Source organism: Myxocyprinus asiaticus, chromosome 31, assembly GCF_019703515.2.
Source record: "Myxocyprinus asiaticus isolate MX2 ecotype Aquarium Trade chromosome 31, UBuf_Myxa_2, whole genome shotgun sequence".
NCBI lineage: Eukaryota > Metazoa > Chordata > Actinopteri > Cypriniformes > Catostomidae > Myxocyprinus > Myxocyprinus asiaticus.
This window is the reverse complement of record NC_059374.1, coordinates 29,378,004-29,390,341: the sequence shown is the minus strand read 5'-3', so window position 1 is coordinate 29,390,341 and position 12,338 is coordinate 29,378,004. Positions and strand designations below refer to the sequence as shown.

The 12,338-nt window shown below is 39.0% G+C and overlaps 1 protein-coding gene across 2 annotated transcripts in view; it reads left to right on the top strand.

The window, feature by feature from the left end:
- LOC127422381 (protein phosphatase Slingshot homolog 2-like) overlaps nucleotides 1-12,338 on the top strand; it is a 43,206-nt gene that overhangs the window by 16,812 nt on the left and 14,056 nt on the right. The window contains exons 1-6 of one of the 2 annotated variants that reach the window (XM_051665861.1): nucleotides 1,036-1,601; nucleotides 9,321-9,433; nucleotides 10,083-10,147; nucleotides 10,238-10,359; nucleotides 10,846-10,911; nucleotides 11,005-11,070. In XM_051665861.1, the coding sequence (XP_051521821.1) occupies nucleotides 1,474-1,601; nucleotides 9,321-9,433; nucleotides 10,083-10,147; nucleotides 10,238-10,359; nucleotides 10,846-10,911; nucleotides 11,005-11,070 (560 nt within the window). In that variant the 5' untranslated portion in view covers nucleotides 1,036-1,473. Of the gene's footprint in view, nucleotides 1-1,035; nucleotides 1,602-9,320; nucleotides 9,434-10,082; nucleotides 10,148-10,237; nucleotides 10,360-10,845; nucleotides 10,912-11,004; nucleotides 11,071-12,338 lie in introns of those variants that run through there. The other variant, XM_051665862.1, reaches the window with a different exon arrangement.

Sequence of the window (12,338 nt, the reverse complement as noted above, 5' to 3'; positions counted from 1 at the left end):
TTTAGTTATCAACAAATATGGGTGGCAGGCCAAGTCATTTGCTTAAATTTGCACATGCATGATCATTCGTTTTTTTATATAAGGCAAAGGCCAACGTTCTCCTGCATCTATGGTCCCCTCACATACTCTGTTTGTGGCTTTACAATGAAATCTTATTATATATTTAAAGACATTTGAGTCCATATATGATGTTTGATGTTTGACATTTATGCTTCAAAGCCTGTTTGTATGTGTCTTTCCCACATTGTGTTACAACAAAGGCATTGTTCTGTTTTGTGTGCTCACATAAGACAGGCCATCGACTAAAACTGAAGACTGAAAGACAATTGTATTTTCCCCTGTTTAAAGCCATATCGCCAGTCTGTCTCCTCTCTGTGAAGTCTGTCACTCAGATCTCAATTGACCATGGCCTTTGATTACAACAGTTCTCAAGATGGTCTTAGAAGAACGTCAGGGCGAATCTAACAAAACCTGTCATGAACATTTCCAGGACATGTATCACCTTAAAATTAAAATGAGGATATATATAATATATATGAGAGAGAGAGATGTAGATAATTATTTCAAATTTTATATTTTATAAAAATAAAATAAAATATTAAAATTGTAAAATATACATTGTTAGAATTTGTTTCATTAATTCATAATGCATTATAATTTTTCCTCTAATGGTTGACATGAAATGGGACATGTTTTCGTGAGATTCACCCACAAATACACCAGCAGCTGGTTGGTTGTTTAAACCAGGCTTGCTAAATGTATTTTTCCTCCTGTTCAGGTGTTCTTTTTAAACCTCTGCTATTCATAGAGCCTCTAGACTGCCCGTGGAAAACAGTCTGATCAGAAGAATGCACTGAAGTGCACTCCAGACTCGTGATCGCAGAGCTGAGATCGTGTTCCGCGCTGCGCTGTGTCGTTGCGCAGGAGTCTGAAGTGTCGTGTGTCTGAAGAGCCCTGTGTGGAGCCCTTCCAGAAGCACATGTCAGCGGCTCCTCCTTCCCCCAGTTTAAGCATTAGTGCGCCGCACAGCACTTTATACAGAGTGCTTGTGTGGGTAAGGAGTGGGACACCGGCCCATGCAAGAGCAAATACATATCTGTATTATGATTTTCTATGTTTTCAGCTGTTTTAGGTTTGTTTACTGACAGTTTTATAGCGTTTAAGATAAAGCGTTAACTTTTTGTGAGTTTTGTTTTTTAAAGCTTCAAACTGGTACGCTATTTTAAAGGCCACACTGGTGTCTTTTCAAGGCCTTATGGACGGAGTATATTCGTTTTAGAACTATTTTTAGCCGACTGGACGCATTTCACACCTGGTTTTGGGCACCCAAGTCGCTTGAGTTTGTAAGCGTTGCACTTCGTTTATTGCTTCAGGGTTGGACTTTATTTCTTTGGGGGGAAAATAATGCCTGCTGAGAGGTGAGTGGTCTTGCTCAGGATATCCGGCCAGTGTCCGGCTCCAGAGTCCTGTGTCATGACCCTAGAGAGTGTGGCGGTAACGGAGAGCTCCTCCGCCCGGGGATTCTGCTGCTGCTGCGGGGCAAAAATCATGCCGTACTTCTCTGACAACGCTGTCGCCTCTCAAAACCAGATCAACCAGCTGTAAGTCTGTTTATCTCATAATTATGTGGATTAATCACTGTATTTATGAGCACAGTCGTCATATATTCAACTCTTCGACTGTTTCTCCACCTCTATATACTTTTATTAGTGCGATTTGTTTTTATAACCGTACTGATATGCTTGAACAAGACTTTAACTTTCTCAAAGTTATTAAAGGGAAATTGAATACAAGTTAGTAGTGACGGTAAAATACACTGCGAAACACTTCTCATCAGAAGTGGATGTTTCTCGAGCCTTAAAGACGTAACAATGCGTTGTGAAAGATGAGCGTAGAAAGTGATTCACCAACCTGTTCACAATTTTGACTCATGAGTTTGACCCTAACCTTGCCGCACCTTGCAACCAGTCATGGAAATGTAGTATTGGTTTTAACTTGCCTGCCTGAAAAGCAAGTGTTTTGAGTGAGCCAACTTTCTTAGTGTAAACTCTAAGAACTGGGCTGTTTTTCTTGTTGAAGCTGATATTACAACATGTATTAACTTTTGCATACTTTGATATATGCAGATCCTTACTCCTGAATTGATCGGTGTGGATTTTTTTTCTTTCTGAGTTTCAGCTTAAATATAGTTTTATTTTATTGTAAAGGGTCTTAAAGGGACAGTTCACCAAAATATAAGTGTTTTCCTGAATGCGCTGAATTCCACGATTCATAATGGAAGCATGTTTTCTTTTTTCTGTCTCCATTGTTTTCACTTGCATCGATGAATGTTTTTAATGGATAATGTTACGTTTAGCCTATTAAATTAAATAAAAAGACATGCGGCTCCAAACGCAAAAATAAAAAACGCATCTGGTATGAACTGCCCCTTAAAGGGCTAGTTCACACAAAATGAAAGTTGTTAAATTGAGGTGTTTCTCACGCAAAGCTATCGTATGTCTTTAGAAGACTGTTTGAAGCTTGACAGCCACTGCTCAACATTCAGTGGCCTCATTTACATGCACTTAAGAAAAACATTTATTCCAGGGTTTTTGCAGTAAGTGGCATTCAGAAATGTCCTGTAAACAAGAACGCCGATTTCCTTATGGCGTTTAAGGGATTACGAGAAAGCGGCTCACACCCAGATTTCTCATGGAGAATGCGGCTTAATGTGGCTATGTAAATGCATAAGCAGTGTTCTTACAGGTTTCTGAGGAGTGTGCATGTGCGTGAACAGACCTGATAACAAACATCATAGGATGGAGCCCAACAACAAGTCAACAAAAGGGAAAGAATTCAACATTTCTGGGAGTACAGTGGGGGAAGCAAATACACTATAAACTATATCAGTTTATACACACCAATGTAAAATATCGACGGTCCCTCATGTTTGCATATATGCGCTGAAGTACACTGGAGGAATCCCAAAGTTTTACATAAGAGGGGAAACCCCACTATTGCAGCGCAATTCCGCTGCAGGTCGTGATGCAAAGTTAAGGTTACAATCCAGCAACAACTCTGGAATATATGGAAGCAAAGCAATGGGGTATAAAATAGTGAAGTCTTGGATCCCATGTTTGTTATTTACATAAGCGTCGTGGGGAAATTACATTGCTATGGAGAAAGCTGCTTACTGACCGAGCCGCATGTTTACTTGAGTAAAGTGTACAGCGCTTATACAGTGCATGTAAACGGGAACGCCACGTTCTTTATGGTGTCCATGTAAACTTAGTCACTGTATGGAAAAGAGCTGCTTGGGCATTTAACTAAATGTATCGTTGTGTCTTCCATGGAAGAACAAACCATGCCACCATGAATTATGAAATCCTATTGGTGTATCTCAATACAAACTTAAAGTCAGCATGATCCACTGCACAACTCATACGTCAGACATTTAAATTTGATTTGAATGAGATTTTCACTCATGTTTGCATAAGCTGTCTGGTTTAGCTTTTTTACAGTCATGGGTACCTTGTTTCGACCACAGCCTTTACATGTCTCAAAGACCCCAGTCAGCTTGAAACAGCAAATTGAACAGCGTGTTCCAAATCCAATTGCTGTACCACCAGCAGATTGTGAAATCTTTAGAGTCAGGCCTAAATTCTAGTCAGTTGCTTTCTTTTATGTTTCAGTGCATAGTACTGTGATTTGCAGCTCTGTCTTCATACTGACTGACTAAGCAGTCACCTGACATCAGTCAATATTGTTACAGCATCATCCATTTTCTTCCCTATGCAGAGGAATCAGCATTGAGGTCATTTACCCTGCAAGACTTCAAATGTGTTAAAAAAAAAAAGACTTGATCACCGCAGTGAAGTTCTGTTTTCGTAAATTCTTTGTTTGGATCGTAAGTCTCTTTCTTGTACACTCGCACCTTAAACAAGCTTAGATGTAGACTTCGATTTTATATATATCATATATATATCTGTCAGACAGGGCAAAAGATACCTGAATAGATATAGATAAGGTAGACCCCATGCTGATATTGCACCATGTAAAAATCTCCTTTATTCTTCCACTGCCCCAAGGCAAACAGATAAACTAAGAATAGACCTGTGTTTGTCAGCACACTCTAATGATTAACCTGGGAATTTGCAGTTGTGAGCTACTTGAAGGAAGTATTGTGTTAAAACTTGAAATGTGAAACAGAATTGCCGTACCTGCCGTTGCTTTATACACCCAGTGACGTACTTGCAAGCACATGTCTTGGCTGACTAATTCCATGTAAAGTCAGATATGACAACTTGATAGGCTTAAGGGTTTGTATTGTCAAAAAGAAGTCTGATATCAGATGCACAACTGTTGAAATATGGCAGAACATCTTTTACTTTAGTGAAATCACTTCCTCCTAAGCAGCACTTTAAAATGGTGTTGAAACATCAGCATATAGCTGAGATAATATAGCGAGAACTTGAGTATGTTAGATCAAATATTTTCAAACATAAAATGAACTTGGTGTGAAAAGCTAGTTTTAAACATCCATTGACTGCTTTAGCAATGTTTACTGCTAGAAAGTATTGAATTTGTTCAGTTCAGGGTTTTGAATTGTATTTAGATCACACAAATATAAAAAAGAAACTAGCTAAATTAATTTACCCATTGTTACAAATGTTCAAACATTAAGCCTATTTTGTGCCTAAACACTTGTTTCATTTTAAAACATCTTGGTGCATCAGATTATACAGTATTTACCAGAAGTATCTATTTAATTTTAATGATCTAATTCACATTTTATACATCTTTGCTGGATTGTCCCTCAGCCAGAATCCCTCCTCTCTTCCTCCGTATAGTCAGCATGACTGTAACTGGCAACCCGTGTGGACCAATCAGAATGGAGGACTATATCTAAACCAGAATAGTGCCTTGCTGTCTTGTTTAATTTTAAAAACTAGGCCTGCTGCGTCAAGATTTTGCTCTAGTGTTTGATTTAACCTCCCCATCTCTTGCTTTGTCTTTTTGTCTGTTTATACCTATACTGTATGTATGTGTGTTAGTGGCATGGGACCAATTTTTTAATCTCGTAAGGTAACAGAATTCTTTCTCTGAATCTCTATCAGGCCTGAACTCATAAGGCCTTTTGCCTGGGCCTATATTTATCTGTTCCATAGTGGGAGCGTGACTAATATGGCCAGGGACAGGTGGGGGTCAGGGATCTCTCAGCTCTTTGCATGGCTCTCAAAAGCCCCTTACATAGTGATGGTTGTGTCTGTACCCTAACAAGTACTGTCCAGTGCTACATACCAAAAGATGACCCTCCCACCCTCTCTCTCTCTCTCTCTCTCTCTCTCTCTCTCTCTCTCTCTTTCTCCCTCCCTCCCTCCCTCCCTATGCCGGGTGTAGACAAGTGCAGACAGGCTGTCTATATCCTCTGTCTGACCCATCAGAATTTTTTTTATTTTATTTTTTTGTCCTGTGTGAATGTGTATGCCCTTACATGTCTACCTCGGTGAAATGCCACTAGGTGGAAATTGCATTGTGTGGCCCCAGTGCCCTCTCTCCGCTTCCTGCACATGGATCCTGTGCTACAAAAAATCAGCTTGGCGCAGTGCTCTGGGATCATATTCCTGTGCTTTTGGGGTTTTGCAGACTGTATGTACACTAATTAATTTCTTGATCATTTTAAGAAGGTTGACTGTTTAATTGTAGTTGTGTAATACATACTAACTTCAGGACAGGGAACAATCCATATTGAATGCTGACATTTTATTGAAATCAGTCAGTTTGTACATTTGCATTTATGCATTAAAGGGTCAGGACCCCCCAATCTAAAAAACAAAACAAAAAATGAGACGTTAACTGTTATGTACACATTGCACATCATTAAAAACAATGATAGCACTTACTAATACTAATTAATACTCATTTGCACTCAATAATACTAAAGTGGAAAGTGGTACATATATATATATAAATATATATAAATATTTTTTTTATTTTTTTAGGGCAATCACCTAAAATTTGTAATCGAATTACATGGTATGCCGATTAATTTATAGAATTAATCACATATATAAATATTTGCTGAGAGCCCCTCAAATAACAATAATTCAATATATGTATAATGATGAAATAATTATAAATATTTATATTTAAATAATAACAAATAAAATATATTCATTAAAAAAAAATATATAATTCAGATCCATTTTGCAATTTAATTTTTCACTCAGTCCGAGATTTATTATAAGGTCTTTTCTAAGGATGCATCAATGTACCCCTGTGTCAGATGGATGCTTTTGGAGCGTCTCACTTTGTTTGCTTTGCATCATAAAAATACCATTTTAAGGCCGCTGTCAAGTTAAAAGTAGTTTGAAACTTAGAAAAACACATCTTGAGATCCCTGCATTTGGATTTGCGCTCCTTCAAGCTGTGTTTGAATGCAAGAACGTGTCCGTCCTCATCTCGTGTTGTCTGCTGTCGATGAGTGTTTGGTTTGTTCTCTGTATAAGCTGCGTGTTGTCTATACAGCTGAAGTTTTCACTCACTGCCCCTGGAGAAAACAGGTGGTACTTCAAGCTTAAATTGCTTCAGTGGTAGGAATATTCCTTTTTACGGTCCGGGGACATGGTTAATTGCATACATTTTTGAACGTGTTCATTTTTATGATTATAGGGCTGTTGATTTAATGCATATATATCGTTCTTCTGGTTTAAAAAACAAAAGTTGAAACAACGTCAAAAAATGTGAGGTATATGCATAAAGTGGGAGATATGTTTGGTTAGAGAGAACGTGTCCACGTCAGTAGATTCTGGGTGTTTTGCCACATTATGCATGAGATTGCGTAACAGCGGAGAATTCAGTCACTAACAGAATGAACATGACAGCGGTTCCGGTGCAAATTCAACAGCACTGGCTGAGCAGATATGTGAGTGGACTTTTGCACAAAACTCCATGGTGAGGTTCATAACTGGCAAATCTTTGATTTGCAAACTGTTTTATCGTCTTCACTCTTGACACATTCACAGTTTTCTCCCATGATTGATATACAACGAAGTGCAAACACACTTTTGTTTTTGTCTCCATTCACATGTTGATGTTTAGTCATCTCTATCATGTGTTGTGAAAGGGATTTGTTGTGCTTGAACCTGTCCTGTCCCTCCCTCACCCCTTCCCACCCACTACCCTCACACCTTTCTTCAGCTTTTTACGCCTGTATCGAGAGCCTTTTTTTAATTCTGATGTGTAAACGACTGGTGCTGAACTAGGGGGGATTCATGACATTGAGCTGACGCTTTTATCCAGAGTGACTTGCTTGATATAACACGACATTCAGTGCATTTTATCAGTTTTTGTGTTCACTAGTAATCGAACCAATGACCTTGGTGTTGCAAGCAACATGCTCTACCAGCTGAGCAACAGAAATAATTCTATCAGCTTTCTTTCATCCTCAATTTCATCTGTAGGCTCTTCTACTGTAATGTTTGGTTACATGAGATGACATACAGTAGCTACCAACACTGTAGAAGTCCATCAGCAACCGACATTCACCCTGATGTCTATTTTTGGGAGGTGTAAAATTAGCTACTACTCTGCAGCTAGGATCCTCAAGTGCTGATAGTTGATTCTCGTTTTCCTCATGTTCTCAGACTGTTCTTGCTTCCCCTTTCTCTCTCCCTATGTCCTATTTTCTCTCTGTTGGCATGTGTGTTGAGTTGCCATCTGTAAAAGGTTCCTACAAAAGCACTCAGTAAAGTAGGGATAGGTCATGATGGTTGAATCATCGATTAGCAAGGTCGATTTTTATTTTTTTATTTTTTTTATCAAGCTTTTCTGTAATTTAAACAATTTATCTGACATTTTATGCACTAGAGCTTTTAATTTGTGTGCTGACAAGCATGCTTTGTTTTAGCTGTAAGACAGTTTGGTAAAAAAAAAAGTAAAACCCTCAGTTTTTTAAAAAGAACTTTAAAACGTAAAAAATTATCATCAGAAAACATGTCTTATAGCAAAAAACAATGTCCATCTAGTTGTTTTTAAAAGAAGGACTGCTCCTAAAAAACACGTCCTTATTACTAGCCTTTTTATTTTGACCTTCTTTAAAACAGATTAGTTGACTAGTCGTTCAGGCAACCCACCGGTTAGTCAATTTTGAAAATATGTATTTTTGGACATACTTGCCGCAAGGCATTTCTCATACATATTAGGCCCAGCTGTAAAAGAGACAGACAGTGAGATAGACAGAGAAAAATGGAGAGAAGAGAGGGAGGAAACAGCTGGGTCGGGGGTGACTGAGATGTGGGAAATGAGCTCAGCCGAGCCTGATGTTTTGGTTTTCTTTTAGTTTTTTATTAGGGGCGTGACTTCCCTGGGTTTTTCACATTCCCTCATATTCTGCTATCCTTCCTCCTCCAAACTCTGAAAGTGGATGTTGACCAAAGGGCTCGCATTTCCACAGAATAATGCAGATTTCTCAGAAGTAGTTACTCTGAGTCTGACATGGAAAGTCCAAAGCCTGTGCCATATTATACAGAGCAGTACATTTTTTCAGAGGAGGGCATGTAATCTCTAAGTTGAAGATGTGCATGACAGCTGTTACAGGTCACACCACGTCTCTGTTGTTGAGCCATTGCCGTGCAGAGGCCACGGTCACACTGATAAACAACATCTCCATAGTGATTTCTGGAAACAATCTCTCTCTCACACGCACGTCACAGCCTGAGCTCCCTTGCTTATTTTACAATGTCAGTTTGAGATCTGAGATTGAGCCCATAATAGTAGCAATGGTGTAAAGCCAGAGGCAAATTCTGCACAAGTGCTTAAACGCTAATGCAAATGCTTGGCAGTCCCGTTGTACATACTTACAATGCATTCTTACATTACTGTGGCAGTAGCAAACCTTAGTGCACAAGAGGCTGATAGCTACTTCCAAATATCTGTGCCATCAAATTGGATGTGTTTTTTCGGTAGATAAACATAACAATGTTTAACTAACTTGCTATGCAAGATTCTATTCAAATTGTTCCTCCGCCATGATGGGAGTTGGACTGAAAAAGAAAACCATTAACCAAAGTCATTTTACAACTGATGTCTGCCAATGCAACAATAATGTAATTGCATTGTGTTATGAATTGTTTTTGAGACATTTCAGAACACACAACACGTAGTTAGAAGCATTTGTGTTTGCGTATTTGCATAGATTATAGTTCAAGCCATGCTTTAGCTGATTCTTCTGTGTTGGTTCCAAACAAATTGTTTTTTTCCATGCAGGGTTTTAACTTTGTATGTATAATATGTAATTAACATTGTGTCTCTCTCTCTCCCTCTTTTTTTCTTTTCGCCAGTATCAGCGAGAACTTTCTTACCGTCAAAGGCGCAGCCCTTTTCCTCCCACGGGGAAATGGCTCCTCCCCTTCTGCTGTACCCCTCATCACACAGCGGCAGGACAAACACACAGGTATGAAACCCACCAATAAAGCAAACATATCGCAACCAGTGAACCAACAGTCAGATGCATATGTTATGGAATCAGCCTGGCATTCACAAAGTCAAACTGTTGGTTTCAATTTAGATTTGAGCTGTGCCATATAGCAATACACAGAGCTGTCTTTGAAATAAAGGACATCGATTATGTCAGCGAGGGTTGATTCTGTTTGTGCATTTGCATGCCTGTTGATAGACATCCTGCTGTGCCTGCAGATACAGCTTTGATTCAATTATGAGACCCATTAGCTTACAAGAATGCATAAGTAGCTTACAAGAATGCATAAGGGGACCCAAGTCTGTCATTATATAATGCAGTACGCAGTCGTACAGTCTTTATTTACCTTTTCTTGCCTTTAGTCAATTAATTAAGGGCTTCTGTTTTAGAACAAAAGCATGTAATATTGTACAGTTTTATAACTCCAATCGGTTTAATATTTCTGTTCATGATTTACAAACCTAAGCTAATCAAACACCAACCAGACAACGAACATGTGTCCTTTATTAGAGGAAGTGAAATTGACTCTGAGTAACTCGGCTGTAGTATGCAAATGTCACACAGCCGAGTTTTGATTGTGGCTCTTTATCTGAGAGGTTTATGGTTGCTCCTGGTTCCTCTCTAGGTGACCTTCAGCAGCATTTGCAGACCATGTTCACCTTGCTACGCCCTGAGGACACTATTCGCCTGGTATACGACCATCCTCCAGAACTTATCAAAGTACAATTAAGAAATCAGAATGGAAAATGCTGATGCCTATTTCTGTCTCTTTTCTCAAAGGCTGTTCGGTTAGAGAGTGCTTACCCACAGCGTACGCGCTACATGGTGATCGTGTCCACCAATGGTAGACAGGACACGGAGGAAAGTGTGGTGTTGGGAATGGACTTCAGCAATTCAGACCGGTCAGCATTGTAGATGCTTTAGTACAGCCTTCATTACAGCCAATTCATCTTTAAGCCAAGCGCACAATAGAAGGCTGAAGCTTGTCGCCCTGCGCTTATCTAAAGACTCCACAATTTACACAACTAATTGCATTCTAGTTGTATCAACTACAAGATCATTCTTCTTCCTGACTGTGGGTATGATCCCAAAATTGGTTATCTCACAAACATGCGCACATATAGCAATGCAAGAGGTGATTCTTGACAGAGGAGGAAGGGTTTGCAGTCATTTTTGCACTGTTTTGAAATCTGTCTTGGCGTACCTCACAGGTGCATACACTAGAAAAGCATCAGCATCAGAGTTGGCTACAATAAAGATATGGTGCTTTTTGTCGCTTAAATCGTGAAAAGACGAGTTTCAGTCTTGTTGTATACACTTGGCTTTAGTTTACTTTTTGCTGCTGTAGAAGGTGGTACACATAACATGTGATGATACGTTTCCTGCAGCATTTGCACAGTTGGGCTGGTCTTACCCTTGTGGAGCGATACACTTATACACTTGGATGGAGACGGGTAAAGCATAACACACAAACACATCAGTTCTGCATTTTGAAACTGAGGTTTTGCAGTATATTCACACTGAAATTGTTGTTCTCGTCTCAATAGGGGCTTCAGTGTGTCCACTGTTAACAGTGTCCATGTCTTCAAGCCAGTTTCAGTCCAGGCCATGTGGTGAGTGTCCTTTTGCTTTTATACATGTTTTTTGTTTTTAAATTGTTTTTTTTTTTTTTTATGTTATGCATTTGGCAGGCTTTTTGATCCAAAGCGACATACGGTCTGTTTAGACCGAAAGTGTTCTTGCGCTACAAAAAGTGCAGTTCAACAAATGGAACATAACCCAGGTGTCTCAAGACACATTTATTAAAAGTTTTAGTTCTTTTTAGCTTGACATGTCATATGAAAAAAACACAGCGCACCTGCTTGAGATGCTGAAATAACAGCGAGACGTAGTGCAACAGTCAAAGATGTCCATCTAGTGCATGTTTTCATAGAAAAATATTGAAAAACCAGCGCTGACTGATGCACAACACGTTCTGTGTGAATGGCCCCTTACAGTGCATTCAAGGTGTATGTTCAGCACTAGAGCCCAACTGATATGGGATTTTTGATACCGATTTTAGAGGGGAGAAAATTCACCTATTACCGATACGGTGACTGATATTGTTAATTTTTGAGCTGGTCTCACTTTCAGGTGAGACCACAAATTGGTGGTATTCCTTTGACTGGATTTGCTAGATCCCTGGCTTATCTTTGCTTTGCATGAATTGCAGACAACTACACCACCATCTTTGGAGAAGTAGTCCCACACCTTACTGCCCATTCGCTGTTGCTTTTGCGCATTTTTAAGATGGGTATTTATTAAATGTAGAGATAACAGTTCATTTTAACTGATCACATATTTTACTTGTATTTATCTGAAAATTAACTAGTAACTATAGCTGTTAAAAAAAATAAATGCAGTGGAAAAAGTACAATATTTCCCTCTGAAATGTAGTGGAGTGGAAGTATAAAGTAATAGAAAATGCCATGGTAATACTCAAGTGTAAGTACCTCTAAATTGTACTAAAGTACAGTTTTCTTGCTTATCAAAACATCATCAGCAATATTTAGCTGCTAATGTATAACAAAACTGTCACAAACAATAACTCATGGTTCGCTGCTGCCGAGTCGAGAGATAAACAGCAGCAGCGGTGTTGTACCGTATTCTGCTATACAAGTTCAGGGGAAACATTCAATGGTGGAAAACCAGACTTTTAAATTACATTTTGTAAACGCAACGACTGGAATTGTTTGGTTGAAAGGGGTACCAAACTGCAAATTCTGAACAAAACAGTTTGTTGAATACATGTTTACACATTAGCTTCCACTCAGCTGACAAGGTATGAAAGTAGCTACGTGGTTCGCTAGTCAGCTATGAGCTTGTTGTCACGGAGAGTAAA